The sequence below is a fragment of the Vipera ursinii genome, assembly GCF_947247035.1.
Source record: "Vipera ursinii genome assembly, chromosome: 2".
NCBI lineage: Eukaryota > Metazoa > Chordata > Lepidosauria > Squamata > Viperidae > Vipera > Vipera ursinii.
Genome location: NC_139513.1, coordinates 194,927,035 through 194,948,106, shown reverse-complemented (window position 1 = coordinate 194,948,106; position 21,072 = coordinate 194,927,035). Strand labels below are relative to the sequence as shown.

The following is a 21,072-nucleotide window of genomic DNA, read 5'->3' as shown; positions in this document are numbered from 1 at the left end:
GTAACTAAAGTGAATGTGCTGCCAGATTTGCACTCCAGGACAAGGGCAAATTCTTTAGATGAGATAGGTCAAGTTTTAATTCTGAGGAGGGAGGGAGGGAAGAAGGAAGGGATTCTTTTCCAAATAAATTCCCTCCTTGAAAAAGAATGACCTTCTTCATCATCTTAGAAAACTATCTTCAAAAGCCTTAATTAAGAAGCTGACAGAATCTGTCACTTCCTCCCTGATACTCTAGGCTAGGGTTATCCTACATTATATATTGCAACAATCCAATGCTTGGCAGTCAGCATACTGCATCAACCTGAATAAATGCAACCACACAATCCTCTTATGTGTCTTATTCACAATTTTAAAAAAGTAAAAGGCAGGCATAGGAAGTATAATGCATGAAATTATCCTACTAGAAGTAAATCCACCTAAATCATACCCGTTTTATTAGCTTCAGCCAAAACCCACACAAAATGAGCCTTCTTTCATTTGCTTTTTGCTTTGTCCTTCTCAGGGCTTCCCCCCCCCCCCACTGACACCTAAACGTGTCTTGACATATTTTTAGGCCTGATTGTGTCTTCGTTTCATCCCCAGCCCATGAGTGAAACAGCATTAATTCATCCTTCACTGTACCAGTATTAAATTCAACACCATCTAAAGATAGCTTTAATTTATATAAAATATATCACCATAAACTTTGGGGGAAGTCAGGGGGCAGCAGTGGCAAAAGAAATTGAAATTTGTTGCCAACTCAGGAAAGGGCAGAGGACTCTTCAATGCCATGGTGGGAAAAACCCCGAGTCTGTCAAACTGTGCGCATCGTCAGAGAGACAAATGAGACAACTTGCATTATGTGACTTATAAATTTGCAATTGATGTTGGGGCTCTAGCATAAAAAGCCAGGATTTGTTGGCAGTGTTCCAGACATGTCATTATAAAAAACAAAATAAAATCCTGGCGGTATGTTCTGCCTCCTTGGAGTTAACAGGTATTGCTCCAAGGAGAGACCATGTAAAAAGGAAAGCTTCACAGAGGCAAGGTATGGGTGCAATAGATGCTCCGAGAAAGTCCCACACCCATTTGCACTCTGAAGTGACCCTGAGGGTACAAACTTCCAAGTGGCCTCAATGTCTCTCAAAGAGCTAACAATCTTCAGAGTGCAAACAACCAGATGACTATAAAAAATATAAACCCTTCCATTCCCCACCATTCAGTCAGAACTGAAGAAGCTTCTTTTTTCAAAGAAAAAATCAAGTTGCCTTTTGAAAAGCACCTTTGGCACAGCAATTGGTCTTTCCTGTGAATCAAATCCTGGACTCTTCAATTCAGCGTTGACTCCTGGCAACTTCCTGGACAAATCTCTGTAACTTTTCTGGCAAAATTTCAGAAGTGCTTTGCCCTTGCTTGTTTCCTAGGGTTGGGAAAGAATGACTGGCCCAATGTTACCCAGCTGGCTTTGTGCCTAAGGCAGGACTAGAACTCATTGCATCCCCCCAGTTTCTAGCCCAGTTCCTTAACCACTAGACCAAACAGGCTCAAAGTTAATTTTAAATTTTAAATTTGTTTAGCTCAGTTTAAATGTTGATTATATTTATTTATTTAGGATATTTATATGACTGTCTATTCGCTCTCCGTGACTCTAGGTGACTTACAAGCAATTTAATGGTGTTTCTCCTGGTATGTTATACTAGGCCACTGAAAGGTCAAGTAAGGTCCTTAACTGAAAAACACAATCTTAGCCAATTAATTTCATGACAATAAATCTGCACTAATTAAATCTTCAAGAGAAGCACTATCTGCATGAGAAAGGGGAATAATGTAGATGGTTTTATCAGTACTTGTACTTAAGTCATTTTTAAGCTCAGACAATATTTAAATGTGACTTTTTAAATTAGGACACATTTTAATGAAAGTTTTAATCAAATGTATTACAGTCCTGATATTTGAATGTTTTTCAGGAGGTACAATATGGTGGGGGGGGGAGAAAAAGGCAAAAAGGCAGAGAGTTGTGTTAGTTGAACTCTTAGATCTGGAGTAAATCTGCCCATCTCCATTTTAATTCTTACAACTGCCTGCCACTCACACTTTTCCAAAGTCATTTTTTATTTGCTCCAAATTCCCCTCAGCATTAGAATCTGAATGTAAGAGTTTGCACTGGTTCCCACTTCCATGTCGATCAAATAATTGCCTGCAAGCTCGGATGGCACAATAGAATACCTCAAAAGAAATCTTTGACTCATAAAGCATTGAATTAAGTTCAGACATGGAGCAGCAAACAACATGTTTACACTTGCACACATTGGCATGCTAAAGCAACTCAGGAAATGGACCGTCTTAAATGTCCACAATGCACACATTCCACAGGGGTTAATGGCCTCCTCTTTGCAGTTCTGTATTCCTTCAGTACAGGAGGTTTTTGAAATAGAGAAGGCCAGTATATTTCAGAAAGCAAATAAAATCTTTTTTTCTACCAACTCCTCGTGACATTACATTCATCTTGTCTCCAGTGCAGTTCTGAGACAATTTACAGTCATCCTTAGTTGTTCCCACATTAGAGCATTGCTTTCCCCTTTCATCAGGCAATAAACTGCAACAGTGTTGTTATGGGTACAAACTGATGTGGTTTTTCAACCATTCAGATGGTGTTACAATCAGTTAGCCACTTGGAGTGGTATCAGCTAGCAAGGTTGACTCAGCCTTCCATCCTTCCGAGGTAGGTAAAATGAGGACCCAGATTGTTGGGGGCAATTAAGCTGACTTTGTAATAATGCCGCTTGGGGTGTGTGTGAAAGCCCTAATAAGCAGGCATATACATAGAATGAAGGCTATTGCTAAGCTTGTAAGCCGCCCTGAGTCTTCGGAGAAGGGCGGGATATAAATGGAATTAAAATAAAATAAAAAAATAAATTATACTGTACTATTGGCCACTGCTATGGGCAAATACTTCCTCCTCTAGATCCATTAATCCAGCTGTGTTTCTCAACCTTTAAGATGTGTGGACTTCAATTCCCAGAGTTTTCCAGGAAGAATGCTAGCTAAGGAATTCTGAAAGTTGAAATCCAACCTAATCTAGCCATTAAATTGCCTCTCAATCCCTGACAATCAGTACACATTTTTCTTACTAGCTGGTGATATTTGGTGGGAGGGGAAAACATTATTCCCTGCCCTCAATGGGTAAATGAAAGCATCATTTGTGGGCATCATGCCTGTGGCAAGACAGGGATCACTAGCAAATTTTAACATGTTTGTGCTGAGGAAAATTCCTACAGCATCCATATGAGATAACCTATACAAAGAAGCAAGGAGCTAGAGCTTTTTGTATGTACCCAGTGGTCATTTGGATTTTTTGCAGGTCAGATATTGTTACCCTACAGATTCCCAAGCATAAGCAACATGTTGTCAATAAAATAAACCAAAGAAAAATGTACTTGGTTTGTTAAATTTATATAAATTACATAATCTAGGCTGGATTATATTAAAGACCTAACTAGTTCAACATTTTTCTCCATTGGTGACCAACCAACATCTAGAAAAAGTAATATACTATACATCAGACATGTCAAACACAAGGCCCGGGGGCCGGATCCGGCCCGCGAACTGGTTTCATGTGGCCCGCGAAGCCATCCTGGAAACAGTGAGGGAACGGCCCCCACTGCCTTGGCCTGGCCCAGAGACCCTCCTTCTGCCAGAGACCCTCAGATCTGTCCCACTCCTGCCCAGGCCCCCATAGGCACCCTTGATGCGAACGATGTAGAGCTGGCCATGCCCACCCAGTAGGCCATACGCACTCCAGCCACGCCCACCCAGTAGGCCACGCCCACCCTGGCCATACCCACCCGGCCCCCTGAGGGCAACTGCAATGCTGATGCGGCCCTCAATGAAATTGAGTTTGACACCCCTGCTGTACATCATCCAGGTCCCTCATTGAGGGAGATTTGCAGTCTAGAAACAACAAACAAAGAGACAAAAAAATAGAAAATGAAACAGGATGTGAACCTTCTCTTGCTTTTGCCTTCTAGCTATCAGGAGCTTCTAAACAATGGAAAACTATTATGTCAAACAATCCTAATTTCTCAGTCATTGTGTGAGAAACCTTCTTTCATCTGATCTGACTTTATCACCCATTCATAATTTTATAATGTATATATGTCACTCTCTTTCAGCCCAATTCACCATGCAGGGTTGTTGTGGGGAAAATAGGAGAGGTGAAAGCGTGTCGGATATGTTCACCGCCTTGAGGTATTTGTAAAAACAATAAAGGCGGGATACAAATAAATATTTTCAAATAGCTTGTTAGTCAGTATTTTTCAGACGAAAATCTGAAACATGTTGCTGTTGCTTCAAAGAGAAACTCTTGATCCTTCTTAGTTTTCTTCTAAAAGAGGGAGTAAGGACAATGTAATCAGAATTTTTGAAATAGGGTCATCAGTACCACAGACCGTATTCTGGATTTAGCCACATCAAATGAAGATACTGGATTTTACTTTCAGTTCTGTTCATTATAATACTTAGCACAGAATTTGCCCTTTTAATTTAACCACGACTATACTGTGAATGGTATTTCCAAAAAATTATATACCAGAACCCTAACATGTTTTCTATAGTTAATCAGTCCTAGTACGGAATGAATACACACGTACGTGCAGACAAAAACACAGCTTTTATTGCTTTTTATAAGTAACTCATGGCAGTGAACATATCTAATATTCCTACGTCTTCCTATTTTCCCACAAAAACCACCTTGTGAGGTTATTGGGTTGAGACACAGTGACTAGCCGGCTTTCATGCCTAAAATGGGGCTAATCTTGCCATACGGGGAAAGAAACTGTCCTTGTTCCTGGAATTATCCTCAGTGATTCTCACCTCCAAGCCTGCAGTCCAGTGGAGGCACATCAGAAAGAGGCATAAAACTTGCCATCTTTGGAAGAATATGCCTGCAGTGGCTGGTGTGTGGCCCTTTATTTGTAACTGGAGAGGGTGAGTCTCTGCCTTGCTCCCTGCCTTGCAAGCTGACTGAAAATAACAAAAGTGGGAGCAACATAGAGGATAACAGGCCAGATATGTTTAGCTCACACTGGGTAGGGCTCATTAACACTGACAGCCTACTTTGAAAGCACAAAATACAATAACCAGAGGTAGGCAACCTCGGCTCTTTTATGACTCATGGACTTCAACTCCCAGAATTCCTGAGTCAGCATAGCTGACTCAGGAATTCTGGGAGTTGAAGTCCATGAGTCATAAAAGAGCCGAGGTTGCCTACCCCTGAGCAAGGCCAAACTAAACTAGACAACTCACCCGACGAGAAAGCAGAACAAAAAACACATTAGAGAGAAGATGCAGTTTTAAATTATGCAGGTCAGAAAACATTTGCAGATTTCTTGTGATGATGAACACTCTCCAGGTTTTTAGACTGCAACATGATTTAATCCACTGGAATCAATGGAAGTGAAGTTGCTGCTTAACACTGATCAAAATCAGGTTTCATGTTTCAAACCACAGTGATCCAGTGATGCAATTGACTAATTGATCCAGCTTATCAATGCTTCATTTTCACACGATGAAATACTCGGTCCGGAGGCTGGAATGAAGTCCTACATTTACTGTATGACACAAACTTTTTTTGGTCCATCCTTCATTTTAGGAAGGAACTAAGGACAGAGTTCCTCCTCTGTTCTCAACGACATATTTTCAGTCCAATCTTACACCTCTACCAGATGGTAATCACCATCCAGTCACTGATCCACCCTAATATAGCTCAGGGACCTGATAAACTTTCAAATAAAATGGTGAGGAATTAAACCTATCACCATCTACATTCCAAACATGGATTGAGCAAGAGGAAGTCCTTGAGGTACAAGCATTTATTTAGTGACCATTCAAAGTTATAACAGCACTGAAAAAAGGAACTTATGACCTTTCCCACACTTTAAGACCGTTGCAGCATCCCGCTAGTCACATGGTCAAAATTCAAGATACTTGCCAATTGGCATGTATTTATGATATTTGCTGTGTCCCGGGGTCATGTGATTCCCTTTTTGCAACCTTCTGACAAGCAAAGTCAATGGGGAAGCCAGATTCGCTTCAGAGCCAGTATACCAACTTAACTGCTGCAGTAATTCACTTAACAACAGTGGCAAGAAAGGTCATAAAATGAGGCAAGACCCACTTAACAACGGTCTCACTTAGCAACAGAAAGTTTGGGTTCAATTGTGATTATAAGCCAAGGATTACTTGTATAGCTTTTTAATTGGAAAGTATCTTAATTCAGCAACTGGACTGCATTTTTGCTTTTTATAGCCATAATTCTCCTAGAGGCAGAAGATTTATTATTTTATTATTTCAGTAAGTTTATTATACCTGTCTATTCCGGCAGACTGCAAAATTTAATACTAGGTCAAAATAATTAAAAGCACTTAATGTTTAAGTTATTCAAGAGTCACCCATCTTATGAAAGAATGCCTGTACTGAGAACTTTATAAAGTATGCTTAACACAAATTAGTCTCAATTAGACCTGCTTTGTTGTTTTGAAAGGAAGTTAGTCATGATTAACTTTGGCTGGATTTACTACCTCAGAATTTTCTTAAATCTCAAACAAGCCTTCATGTGCCTCAGCTATCCACTCATGGTAAATTAAAGTGACTTTGCATAGACAAATCCTACTGTTTTTTAAAGTTTATCAACAAATTAAATCATTAATCCTTTGGGATACTATCTATTGTTAATTTAGGCACACTAGTCAGAAAGTTCATAGCAGAAATTATCTCTTCTTTGAGTTCAGATTTTAAAATGTCTTTTTTACACACAAAAGAATGAGGGGAGAGAAAAATATAAAAAGATCAAACAAATGGGGATCTATCCTACCTAAATTTGTTAACCTTCATTTGTTGTGAGAATAAGGATTAGGGTTAGGATAAGAGTAAATAAAGAAAGAAATGGACAGAAAAATGGCGGGACTTGAGAAAAAAGGAGCTCTTTTTAAAAAGAAAACACAATGGTGGAACAACAAAGAAAACTGGAAAACATTAAAATGGGCTAAACAGACCTTTGTATTAGGGAAGATTTTAAATCTTAAATAATGTATCCTTGGTGGCAGGACAACCACAGTTTAAGGAAAAACAAAAGGGAGTCCATTCTATCACGGCTGCAAACACAATTTCCAAGAAAGCGGATAGGAACACTGTAGCATGACAGCTCTCCGCTTGAGCAAAGCCCTCTGAAATTCCTCAAGCAAATTCCACAGAGCTAATCAGCATTCCATTACTCTGGAAGTCTGCACCTTAGATATCTCCTCGTGTCTTCGGGAACATTTGGGCCATTCCAAGCAGCAGAAAGTTGTGAGGCAGCAAGACTTCCAGGGAACGCTCACACCAATTCTTCTAAATTTGCTAAATGTTCTTGGCTACAAGGGAGCATCCAAGCATGCAGGATTACAGACCAGACATGCTCCCCAGGCAGTCCCCAGTGATTAAAGCCATCCATGTTTCATTACTTTTCCCCTTTGTTGGTTAATTTTTAAGTAGATTACACCAGCTTTCAGAAAACATTAGGAGTTTCAGGCAGCAAAGTTCAAGGAGCAAGAAAAGTGTTTGTGACAGAACATATAGTACATTACTGGGCACTGTGATCTCCAGATGGATTTGGAGATTTTTCACATGCAATCTGCCCTGTTGTAACTCGTGAATAAAAGATAGTTTCCCGTTCCAACTTAATTCCCCTTTTCCTGTCCTGCCACAAATTGTTTTCCTCAAGTTTATGGTTTGTATTCTCAATCACTTCCCGCAAGTCTTCAGACAATAACTTTTAGGAGAAATATTGGCAACAGTGCATTTGCTAAGAAACATTAACACACTCCATTCTATGTGTTTCATTTTTTATTTAATAATAGCACTATGCTAACTGTGAAATATTTAAGAAGAATACATATCAAGCATCCTGTATGCCTCAAGATATTTCTCAGGAAAGTGCTGCAATTTAATTTTTAATTTAATTTATTAATATTTCTATACCGCCCTTCTCCCGAAGGACTCAGGGCGGTGTACAGGGCAAGAATAAAACACAAAGCTACAAAAATTAAAAAGTAATTAAATACATGCCCATAAAAAACAATAAATACATTAATAAAATCCCAATAAAATGATAATAAAAAACCCCACCAATCCCCCCTCAGGCCAGGCCGGCTTGTTCGAACAGGTATGTTTTCAGATCGCGGCGAAAGGAGCGAAGATCGGGCGCCGTCCGGAGCTCAACCGGTAACTGGTTCCATAGCTCCGGGGTGCCCACAGAGAAAGATCTCCCGCTGGGGGCCACCAATCTACATTCTCTGACCGGTGGCACCCTGAGGAGGCCCTCTCTGTGGGAACGCAATGACTTCATAGGTAGTAAGATGATAAAAAAATAGTGGTCCTCTCTTCAAAATTTATCTAAACCTGTAGGAAATAAAATAATGCATGTAATCTGCAAGATAGGTCTTTCTGAAGATGCCTTGGATCTTACATTAATAAGCTCCTGATATTTTCACAGCAGTCAGGATGGATCTCTTTTGCCAGGCATTTAATTATTGATATTTGTATTGGTATTAAGTGATGATGTTGGATTTTTATTTTTGCACATTGAATTTTATCAATTGTTAATTGCTCCGATTGCATAGAAAGGCTGGATATTGAACAGCAAAATAGTTATTTGTTGTTTCATTATGTCAAACAACCAAATACCATTATTACCGAATTTTTAACATACAAAGCAATCATTTTATTACAAATCTATTCCCTCAATACTATTTCTCATTCCACCCAGAACATGGAAGACAACCACACACCACTGAACTGCTGCAAGTAAGAAAAAAAACACAAAAATCCAGATTAAAGATATTTTGTAAAATAAGCAGGCACTGAAATATAAATAATGTTTTGTATCTATCTCGATTTTTTTTTCACAATAGCTACCTGTCCATTACTATCCTTGATTTATTTTCTTCAATTCTGCCTACCTTGTTTTCCAAAGTACTCCTGCTTCACATGACTCTAGAGATCTCATCTTGGCTGCTCCTGGAGTCTCAAACATCCTTCTGTCTCTCTCTGTGTGTGCATGTGATGTACACATGCACATTCGTGTAGTCTTTGGCTCAACACTCTGTTCTTGATGTCCTATAATAACTTACTATTTCCCCTCCCCAAAATTAGGGTTCATTCCATTTACCCATGCCTCTACCTCACTCTTTCTTGCTCTGTTCCTTTATATTGAATGATAAATAATATGTTTCCAGGTATCACTTTTTCTCCTTACTCCTGTAAAATACCATAATAACTTACGATTCAATGAACCAGTAGTGTGATCTGATTAAGCTAACTTGGCAAAACTTTTGTTTCTGACATGTGTGCTTTCCATGCTTTTCAGAAGAGCACATGAGAGCTTCCCATCCAGCCCACCTCACTTCGCTTAAACACTTACCGGTAGCGCTGGATGTTTTCAGACTATATAACATTCCTAAGAGATCACGTCTACCTGAGTTACACGAAGCACTCATTGATATTCGCATGGCTGACTTGTATAAAAGAGATGTGCCTTTCTGAACCTGGCCTTTGTAAGTGTAGCACAAAAGAGTTTCTGATACAGAAAGCAGAATTTTCATTAGACTGAAGAATTAGAAGACGCCCTGGATGCCAGAAGACATATGACCATTATCTAGCTTGGATTTTAGTTAGCATAATATTCTTTCACGGAGAGGCAGTATTTGATTTCATACAGCAAAAGCAGCCCAAATTTACAGTGTCTCTGAACGTTGGACCAGTGTGAATATCGTTTTTGGTTCCTATAATAATTAGTTGCTATTAGAATTTTATGCTACTAAATTGGGGGGGAGGGAAGGATTTTTTACAGACATTTAAACAAAACCCTGCCCCTTTTATATACATTGACACATGTACAAAAGGGGTGATACCACTTTCACCAGCTTTCCTCTTTGGTCCTTCCCCGATGGATCCTGCTGGCCCAAGTTATCTTGCTTGGTACTTACTGAACTTATTGCAACATCTGACTCTTTTTAAAATGATTCTTTTAATAAAAATGAATTGTGAACCTGCCGCGTTGCAAAACAAAGCAACACACCAACCTCTACTCCTGCTATATTTCTGCAGAAAAACCTTTGCTTGACTCCTCCCCTCGCTCGCCGTATTAGCATGATAAACAGCATCCTGTGGGACTTGTCAATTTTCAAATTAATTTATATTTCATGAGTGGCCATGCTGACCATGACAGACATTCTGTGGGTGCTTCTGACACACCTTCTCAAATGTCCAGTCATACGCCTGGAAGTCCCCCAAAAGTAATCCCCATCTAAAAAGTGTAATTCTTAAGTTAATGTATTAGATATGACACTTTTTCTTCCCAACAAGACCATCAGTGGATTCAAACTAACCATTTATCAAGTGCAAATTTACCAAAGTGCAATAAAATCCTACAAGGAAGAGGCTACAAAGATTGACTTAGCAAGTGGCAGAGAAATTTCCTTTGCTGCCGCTTTGATTTCTGCCTACAAATAGTCTGAAACAAATGTCTTCCCCCACTGCCTTGTGCAGGGTGACTGGCTTACACATCTCAATCAGGCCCTTGAAGCGGTTTACAGTCAAGGGATGTCCACAACACAGAAACCCATTCTTCTGCTGCTTTAAAGAAACAACAAGGGTACATAAACAAGCTAATCTTCCTAAGTTTTCTTAAGGCTTAGGGAGTGTCAAAGAGGCAGAGAGGTTGGCCATGGTCCATGCCTCTCCCAATAGTTTCACAGAACATGCTGGATGTGTAGATGTGCTTCACCCTCATGCAGTAGGAGAGGTTTGCTTCAAATAAACTAAGCCCTGGCACTGTAAAGGTCAACACCAACATTCTGAAATTGGCCTAAAAACAAATGGACAACTACTGCTGCTCTTATAAAAATCATGCCACTTCTGCTTCCACTTTGTAGCAGTTTACAAACTACATTTTGGACAGCTAAAGTTTTCAGATATTCATGCAAAGGTACCTCTATTTAGTAGCTTTATTTAAAACACACAGTCTAGACATTGGACAATGTCTAGACAATTCAGTCTAGACATTGTCCCATTGAATCTCAGATTGATAAGGACATTGCATCTCCCATCAGGCCAAATCAATATTCCTCAAAAAAGAACATAGCTAACGCCTTAGAATTGGATAGAAGGCCCTCCTTATTACCCCAAACAATTAAGAATTAATTAACTATCACAGAATTAAAAGAGAATACAGGCGGTCCTGGTTTAACATCATAACTGGGACAACTCAGTTGTTAAGCAAAGTGATCTAAAAGTGAAACAATGACTGTGCTTATGATCTTACTTCAGCTTCCCTTTATGTTACAGACCTGCAAATATCATAATGTGATTGGTAGTAAAGTTACAGTATTTTTTCACCATTGTCCTAACTGTAAAACTGTGAACAGTCAATAAACAAGGCATTGAGGACTACGCAAATTTGCTTTCACACAATTGTAAACCTAAAAAACAGTCTAGATCCATTTTTGTTCAGTTCTAATGTTTCAGTTCATTAATGTTTATATAGATTATCACCTTTGCCAAGCATCTATTCAACGTTTTAGTCATCACTAGAAAGTACACAAACAACCAGAATAGCAAATAATTACAAGCACATGTTCACTTGGCGAATGGCGATTAATACTCGCTTTGTAAGGGTTAGAATGTCTTCAGAAGCAGCCAGTTTAAAGCTCACTACCAAGGCTACTGAGACAAAATGGTGACTTCAGTGATGGATATGGTTGTCCACTGCAACCAAGATGCACACACTAGGATGACCTGCATCTAAATTACTACTGATTGGGAACAATGATATGTCAATCGGGAGAATCATTTAATTGTTGTTATTAAACAATTTGCTATTGGAGATCTTCCCAACTTACCACTCATCATCATTACATGTATATTTTCCTATGCCACTGGGTATTGTTTTGCTTCCATGTCTCCTCTTAAACTGCAAGTACACACACACACACACACACACACACACACATAAGTATATTCTTACATACTTTGCCTGGATCTAGGTCAAGACCTGTGAATCTTGGAAGTTAGAACCACTGAAAGGCAAGTCTGGGAAGCACAGTCCATATATATATGTGTGTTCAAAGACCCAGCAGATATTTCTATTTGCCTGAAGTGAATGGAAGTGAAATTACTCAAGAAGAGAAAGGTGTTCTATCAGGCAGAGGGGTGCTGCCATTTTATCAAGGATGATCCCAGTGATCCCTAGAGGAAGGATCAGCTTGATTGAGAAGTGATAATTAATTTCGCTCTTGTGACCCTATTAGGCAGACAAGTGTTAGTTGTACGGTGAGCTCTGAAGAGGATCAAGGAATAACGTGGGTGAAAATGTGACTGGTTGATGTAAATTACCTGGGCATGCAGTGAGGCAGGGTAGGTGAAAGCAGGCGGAGGTAGAGCAGGTGCTAACTCCGCTGGGTAGAGAGGGTACGGCGCCCACACTTCAGGGCTACTGGGGTAAAGTGCAGGCACTGTGAGTTCATCTGCAAGAGAAGAATAAGGAAAGGTCATCATTAAGAAACCCAAACAAATGCAGAAAACAAAACGGCAAATTGTCTCCACCGCCAAACTAAGATGGTCTCTCTGACCGCTCCTCTTTCTTCAAAAAGCAAAAATGGAGAAAATCAGGGGAAAAAGTTTGCTCTGAGACAACCTATGAAAATCAACATCTATATCTTACATTAAAAAACAAGGATATTTTTCAACGGGGGCATAAGAGGAGACAGAGAAAAATCAAACTAAGCTACTCGACCACTTAAGAGTAATCGAAGCAAACACTGATAATATCCAGTTACCGTAGGTTGACTGGGGATGATGGGTATCATAGTCTAACACAGCCATAGAACACCAGATCAGGAAAAACTGTTATACACTTTTTGAATCAATGAATACAGCTGAAACTATACTTGATGCTTCAACTGGGAAACGCTGAAAGAAAGCAATCCACTATTTGCTTCATTACATATTTAAAACACAGAAACATGCATCAATGTATGTAATTGCATCTTCTAATATTATTTCATAAATAGCAGAAATATATAGGTTCCTAAAGAATGATCATAGACCTGGAAAGCTGGGTAAAGGGAACTTACTGCAATTGCTAAAGCAATCGCATCCTTTGTAAGCCATCTTACCCTCAACTCATCATGAATTTATATCCTGGATAAGTAACACAGCCTACATCACATTATTCATAGTATTAGAGCCTTTGAAAACACATGATCAAATAATTAAAAGTAAACAAAAAAAAGACATATGAATATAGAATGAATTCGGTTAAGCCAGACATGTCAAACACAAGGCCTGGGGGCCGGATCCGGCCCGCGAAGTGGTTTCATGCGGCCCACGAAGCCATCCTGGAAACAGTCAGGGAACGGCCCCCGCTGCCTTGGCCCTGGTCCAGAGACCCTCCTTCTGCCAGAGACCCTCAGATCTGTCCCACTCCTGCCCAGGCCCCCATAGGCACCCTTGATGCGAACGATGTAGAGCTGGCCACGCCCACCCAGTAGGCCATAAGCACTCTAGCCACGCCCACCCAGTAGGCCACGCCCACCCAGGCCATACCCACCCGGCCCCCTGAGGGCAACCACAATGCTGATGCGGCCCTCAATGAAATTGAGTTTGACACCCCTGGGTTAAGCCAAAAACAATAGCCAATATTCAATGTGACAGAAGCTAAACATTTCTTCAGAACTGTTTTCTCATAAAAGATATAAAATTATAGGTCCTGGCATTTTGTAGTGTGTAAAATGTATTTCTCAAATCCTTACAAAATTCTAGGCAAATAGATCAATCAGACTATTAAAGTAATAGCTACTATAAGAAGACATGATGGGAGATTAAAACCTAGCCATTTAAGATAAAGCAGCTGGCTGGCCTCTTTTCTTTTGTATGGCAGTTTAGGAAATAAAGGAATAAAGGAAATAATGAATTGGACTTGCATCCTTAAAGTTGTGCACTTCACAATTTTATCTATTATCCAAGATTTAATCTCAGATGAAAGTGCTAATCTGAGTTGGTGTACATCACTGAGACCTGGATTAGGGAGAAGAGGGAAGCTATATGCACTGGCTACTCTGTGCTCTGAAAAACTCAGAATGGGAGTTAAGGAAGCAGCATGACCTTTGTCTTTAGGAATTTCGTCTTGCTTACTAGACATTCTATCCAATAGTCCTCCAGTTCTGAGTGCGTGCAGCTGTTTGTTTGCTAGGGATTAAGGCTGGGGATGGTTGTGGGAGGTTGCTCTGTTTCTCGGACTTAAATCCATCTCATAAAAGGCCCACAATTTTTGTTGTTGATATTTGGCCATTTTGCCACCCAATTTCTGCAATAGGATCTCATGCTGTGGGAGAGCTGCAAATGGATTCCACTTCATCTACAAACAGTTGAACAATTATATAAATTGTTTGAAAAGATAGTTAAATGTTGTTCCTTACTATTTCATTCCAAGGAAGCAATCAGTACCTCTGAATGTTGCCTAACTTCAATAATGAACTACATGAGGGAGAATAAACTGATATTAACTTATTAAACATTAAGTAAGATAGAGGTTAGGGACGCCGTGGCTCAGTGGGTTAGGATGCTGAGCTTGTCGATCAGAAGATCGGCAGTTTGTTGGGTTGAATCCCGAGTGCCACGTAGCAGAGTGAGCGCCTGTTACTCGTCCCAGCTTCTGCCAACCTAGCAGTTCGAAAGCACGTAAAAATGCAAGTAGAAAAATAGGGACCACTACGGTGGGAAGGTAACAGCGTTCTGTGCGCCTTTGACATCTAGTCATGCCGGCCACATGACCACGGAGATGTCCTCGGACAAGCACTGGCTCTTTGGCTTTCAAACAGAGATGAGCACCGGCCCCTAGAGTTGGAAACGACTAGCACGCATGTGTGGGGGAACCTTTACCTTTACCTAAGATAGAGGTTAAATTAATAATCAAGAAACAGGACTCAGAACTTTCAGCCTGTTTCGGACTGGACTTCATTCCCCTTGAAGGGCAGATCCATGTTTGAGAGTGGTTCTTGGTTATCACTGGATTTGTCAATAATGTTTTGGCCAGTTGTGATCCTTCTTGTACTAATCAGATTATCTAACCTCAGTTATAACCCATTTTGATTACTGCAATTTGTTCTACATGGATACATTAGGAAACTCTTTAAAAGTTGTAGTTGGTATAAAATGTAAAGATCAATGACCCCTAGACCAAAAGGTTCTGCACTATTTTTCAGGAAATGTATTATTAAACATTTTTAAGAAGAGAAAAAAGGAAAATGGGAAAAAGGCACACCCCAACAAAAGAAGAAAGAAAAAATGTACAGAAGATGAATAAAAAGGGGATTTGTAGGCATGAGAGAAATAGGTTAATTTTTAGTATTTATTATATTTAGTATATTTAAATAACTAAATATACTATAATATTTTTAAAACTTGTCAAAACCGAACTATCAGTACCAAATACCTACATTAAATATCAATACCAAAAGAATCTCAAAAATCATAAAATGGTATTAAAAATTGTAAGAATTTCTATTTAGGAAGCATAAAATATCTATGCAGCAATTATCATGCACAAAGGTGGTTCAATGCATTTTGTGGGAAAGTAATATGTAATTAAAAGTATTAATTTGGAAAGGAAAATCAGCTTTAAACTTTGTTTCATTCTGTTATTTATAAATCACTTTCAGAAACTGTTGAATTTTGCAACATTGCAAGGCAATATAGAACAAATAATCCTTCCCGGTCATTACATTTCCAACAATTGTTAGACAACGTTATCCCTTTTAGTAATCTATACTAATATACCAGCAATAAAACCAGATTTTCCCCTGATATTCAATGCGATATATTTTTCTTCTCTTGAAATTCCTGTCATTGTTTATCAACTATTGTATTATGTCAAAAATTTGCATCCATTTAAATAAGCAGCTTTAATACATTCAGAGTCTGGTTGTTTATTGTTTACTTGACACAATTTAAACTCTAAAGCCCCAAATATAGGCCTGGACTATCTAAATCACGGGTGTCAAACTGCCGACCCACGGGCCGGTTTCATCATACCAAAGCTGCGCCCACCCTATTGCCAGCAATGCAAAAAGAGTGGCGGTACGTCATGACACGTGATGTGGCGAATTTGACACCCGTGATCTAAATGACTGGCTTTGTCATTGTAAACTTGTTCAGCTGTTTTGAAATGAACTGAACTTTCATTCTTAATCAATAATTACATTGTGTGATCTATCTACATGAAAATAAACAACTACTGTAAGTGGGGAAGGAATCTAGATCCACCAAAACAATGCATACAAAGTGCTAATCACAGAGCAAGGAGCACATTTATATGGTTCTAATTTTTCAATATTAAACCTTCATGCTCAAGCTATTTTATCAGGGCCAACTAACCAAAGCCTGCTGCTTCTTGACTACAGCTTTGTTTTCCCCTAAGAAACAAGGACACAAGTAGGCACAATGAATCATGATATCAGCTTCATTTTTTTTCATTCTTTCCTTGAACAGAAGATTTTATAACCAACTCATCATTGTAACTGCCCTTTCCTGCAACTTTTCCAATTCTATGATGTACTTTTTGACATGGGGCAAACAATATGTAGTAACTCAAATGCAATTTTGTCAGTTATGATAGTATCCCTGCCCATTATCAAGTCCTTCCCTAATAATCCTTGGCACTAATTTACCCTTTCCACCACTGAGCCTGTCATTTTCAGTGCACTATCTAACAATCATCTCTATCAAATACCACAAGCAAGGATGGAAAACACATAAGATTTTTTTTTAAAGCAGCAAAATCAGCACATCAGGATAGAACACATTAGTTTGCTTGTCTTTTCTGAGAAGTACTAAGGTTGTTTTTTTTTTGTAATGTGTTGACTAGAAAAAGCATCTTTACTTAGCTTTAGTTCAGTCTCAGTTTTGCTTATAACAAACTATCGGCATTTGTGAGCTGATACAAAACAGTGGAACATGACTTTATCACAAAACTACCATTAATGACTTATGCAGCCCACCAATAAAGAGAGATCCCAAGAAACAGGACAACTGGGAGAGACCAACAGTCGTAGGAAGCAGCAGATGTGGCTCTTTCAGCCGTCTCCTGCAGCTCCCAGTCCTCTGCCATGTGCAGTCCAAAAAAAAAAAGTGGGACTAAAAAAGTTCAACCAATCAATTCAAATATGTAGGGTAGGTGCATATCTCGCCTTGGCTCCACTCTTCAGTCAAACCCTGTTCTGCACATGCGTGCATGTACGCACGGCTCCCAGTTTTTCCTTTTGTGAGGGAACTGGTTCCGAGTGGCTCTTTCACTGTTTCAGGTTGCTGACCCCTGGGCTAGGCCAACAGCAGAGAAACATTCAAGAATAGCCTGGAGGGTTTCATTTCACTGGAGCTGACAAAGATGCATTTTAATTATATAAAAGATTAAGTGTGCATGCTGTCAATTTGAAGGTAAGATAAACAAGAAAAGGTTGGCAAGAGCTAAAGCAAACAACCTTCCCTTTATCATCCATTCCTAAGGCCTGTGGTCATTCCTAAGGTTGGGAAGGGAACAAGCTTATAAACACAGCATTCCCTAACCTCATCCGTAAGATGTCGCATGGGAGGAGTTTAACAAGAAAGCAACGCCAAGGAGCACTTTTGTACATCCAAGCTCCCAGTCTCTTCTCTATTTCAATAAAACTTTTGGGAAATTTCAAAACATTACAGCTGTACTCACACTTTTTTCTATTACTTTTGCCTCTAGCATTTCATTCTTTCTCTTTTGTCTTTTCTCTGCTGACATTTAAGCGGTAAGCTTCTGGGGAAACAGAGAGTCCATCCAGTGCAATATACAAAGATGGAGAAAGATATGGATGCTACTATAGTAAACATTAACTTTAGGCTTCTTAAGGGAACTTTCTAACTAAATTGTGAAATGAAGAAGCAAAATAAAAAGAAACTCGGGTGTGCAAATTATCAAAACTGTTCCGGAAAAGTTATACGGACTTATTAACTAAGCCATAACTGTCAGATCATGGTGCATAGTCTCTATTATGATTTTAAGCTACATGGATCTACTGAAGACAGAAGATAGTTTTAAGAGAGTTTAAGACAGCATGATAAAACCCATCATTATTTATGGTCTGTTCCCTTGTTTATTTTGTCCTACTGCTGTTTCTGGCAAGACTAAAGTCATGCAAAATTCTACTTGTTCAGGGACAATTCTGAAGCAAAGGAAACAAACAAGCACATTGTGAGCAGGAACTATTTTTTGATTCCAGTTACAAAGATAACAATTCAGTCATTCCATTAAATATTTTACCTAAACTAGGAAGTCCAAAATACCTGAACATTTCATTTGCTTTTTCAAGCTAGTTCTTTCACAATTCTAACAAGCAAACAATAAAACTGAAAAACGTATGCCAGATCTGTTAGCTTAGTTTCAGATTTTATTTTCAGAACTCCCATAATTCCACACCATATGACTCTATGCTCTATAATATTCTATAAAGGTAAAAGGTAAAAGGTTCCCCGCACATGCGTGCTAGTCGTTTCCGACTCTAGGGGCCGGTGCTCATCTCCGTTTCAAAGCCGAAGAGCCAGCGCTTGTCCGAGGACGTCTCCGTGATCATGTGGCCGGCATGACTAGACGCCAAAGGCGCACGGAACGCTGTTACCTTCCCGCCGTAGCGGTCCCTATTTTTCTACTTGCATTTTTACGTGATTTCGAACTGCTAGGTTGGCAGAAGCTGGGACGAGTAACAGGCGCTCACTCTGTTACGCGGCACTCGGGATTCGACCCACCAAACTGCCGACCTTCTGATCGGCAAGCTCAGCGTCCTAACCCACTGAGCCATTTGCTGCTGTGTATATTCTATACACAGCAGCAAATAGCCAGCCAAGGAACATATGGGATATGGTTTTATAGAAGTATTTATTAGCAAATTTGGTAGTCCCTGATAATTGTCAGAGCTGTTCATAAATTGGTATTTGTAAATACAGAATATGTGATTATCTTAGGCAGGAGAAAAATAATAGTTTCTAATAAAACAAGGAAGAATAAAATAGAGAAAAATCCTAAATAGATTTCAGGAAGGAGGATAAGTGAGAAGCAGTGAAACCACATCTGAAGTAGCTGCCACAATTCTGGGTATCACATTCCAGAAGGTTATTGACAAGTTACAAAAGGTCAGTGGAAAACACCAAAGATTAGAAAGGACATCTGGGGACATGCCTTATGTGGATAGGATGAAGGAACTTGAGTTCTTCAAATTGGAGAAAAGCAAAAAAGACTGAGGGATACATGATATTAATATTCAGGTACCCAGAAACTATTTTCCAATGCTACAGAGAGTGGGACCAGAAATAATGGGTACAATTACATTTAAGATCTCATTTAAATCTAAAGAAAAATGTCCTAGCTATAAGTTCTGAATAACAATAGAACAAACTACTAATAGAGGTTATGAATTCTCCATCTTTGGAAGTTTCTAAGAAGAGGATTAAATCAGATAGTTTAACTAGTTTTCATATACTGTATATTGCAGAGGTCTGATCTAACTCCACCGTTCTATTAATTCTGTGAATTGTTGTGTAACATCACATCATAGTATCATTCTTATTTTGCCATTCTGAAGCAAAAAAAAGGTTGTTGGTGTGCTGAATGTAATTTTGTTGCTTGCCTGAAGCAATAGCAAAACCCTTAGCTGCTCCAACTTAATAAGCTAGTATAGGAAAGTGAAATGCAGTGTAGACATGCTCTCTTTGCAAGTCATGCAAATTTGCGAGCCTATTTTCATAAGAAACAATTTCCCATTTTGAATAATTTGCCATCACTGGCAAGCTTGGTCACATACATTCTGACTCTAGATAATTTGTGAGCAACGCCTTACTAGTTACTCTTCCTTATTCTTCTCGTATTCCCTGACATGTGCACTAGGTGTCTAGGAGAAAAAAGCAATTTGAACGAAGATTTAAAGGAAATGCCACGGCTGTGAATAGCAGCAATGTCCACAGAAGGAAGGCAAAACTGGCGAAGTTGCATTGCAAGCCTGACCCAGCATTTTTATGAAAGTAAGAAACCTCTGTGGACACCCATGACTGGGAAAACATACACATCCCATTCAAATGTACACATTTCCATCACGCATCGTGGTGCAATTCATTCTAGGACACAGATTGTGGCTGCAACTTATAGTTTTTCTCTTAGAAACGCTCCATAAATATTACCCAAGTTGCAGAATTTGATTCATTGCCTGATTAAATGACAAGATTTCCCCAGAGAACCAAAGCTTTGTTTTGAGGCTGATGTTGTTTTGAGGAGCTGCGTGCTGGTGGCCCACATAGGCATTGAGAAAAGCATTCAAATGATCCATCGACTGAAAAAAAAACACTAAACCAAGATCCCCATATTCATCCTTTTCCTAGCAACAAGGAAAACAGAAATAAACCTCTGTTGAAAAAGCTAAGCGTGAATGTGCTAAACATTCTGCTCGTGAAGATGCATATATCAGTCTTCTAATTTAACAATGAAACTACATCACTTACATGGCTCTCTGGTAAGGAACTGAGGTACTGCATTGGGGGTGGCAGGAGTGCAGGGATTAGGAGTTCCCACTAATTTGCTCTTAGCCATCTTCGTATTGGCCTTTGCAAACTCTAGTCGGAGCGTCTGAGGGATTTCTGGGTCAAAACGAATTCCCTTTTGCAGAAAGAAAATAAAATAACAAGAATCATTTGATGTATCAACTAAATGGAATTGCAGTAAAGGTACACTCAAACTGACTGACAAGGCTAGCAACAGCATTTCAACAAAGCAGAAGCTTCAAAGTAAAGATATCCAAGATGAAAGAGACGCCATTTTTTCTGAGCTCTACCAAATAACAGCATGCATTTAAATCTCTGTAATCTTTGCCAAATAAAATGCTTGATAGACAGCACAGATTACCATTAATATTATGTCATGTTATAATATTATACTATAGGACTATTACTGTTTTATATTAACCTCCTAGACCAGGGGTAGGCAACCTC

At 39.3% G+C, this 21,072-nt stretch overlaps 1 protein-coding gene across 4 annotated transcripts in view; it reads right to left on the bottom strand.

Annotated features, from left to right (window-relative positions):
* Nucleotides 1–21,072, bottom strand: part of RBPMS (RNA binding protein, mRNA processing factor) — a gene marked incomplete at its 3' end in the record, with an annotated part of 123,406 nt that overhangs the window by 12,497 nt on the left and 89,837 nt on the right. For 2 of the 4 annotated variants that reach the window (XM_083357302.1, XM_083357303.1), the window contains exon 5: nucleotides 20,587–20,740. In XM_083357302.1, the coding sequence (XP_083213428.1) occupies nucleotides 20,587–20,740 (154 nt within the window). Of the gene's footprint in view, nucleotides 1–12,273; nucleotides 12,540–20,586; nucleotides 20,741–21,072 lie in introns of those variants that run through there. The other 2 variants (XM_083357301.1, XM_083357300.1) reach the window with 2 other exon arrangements.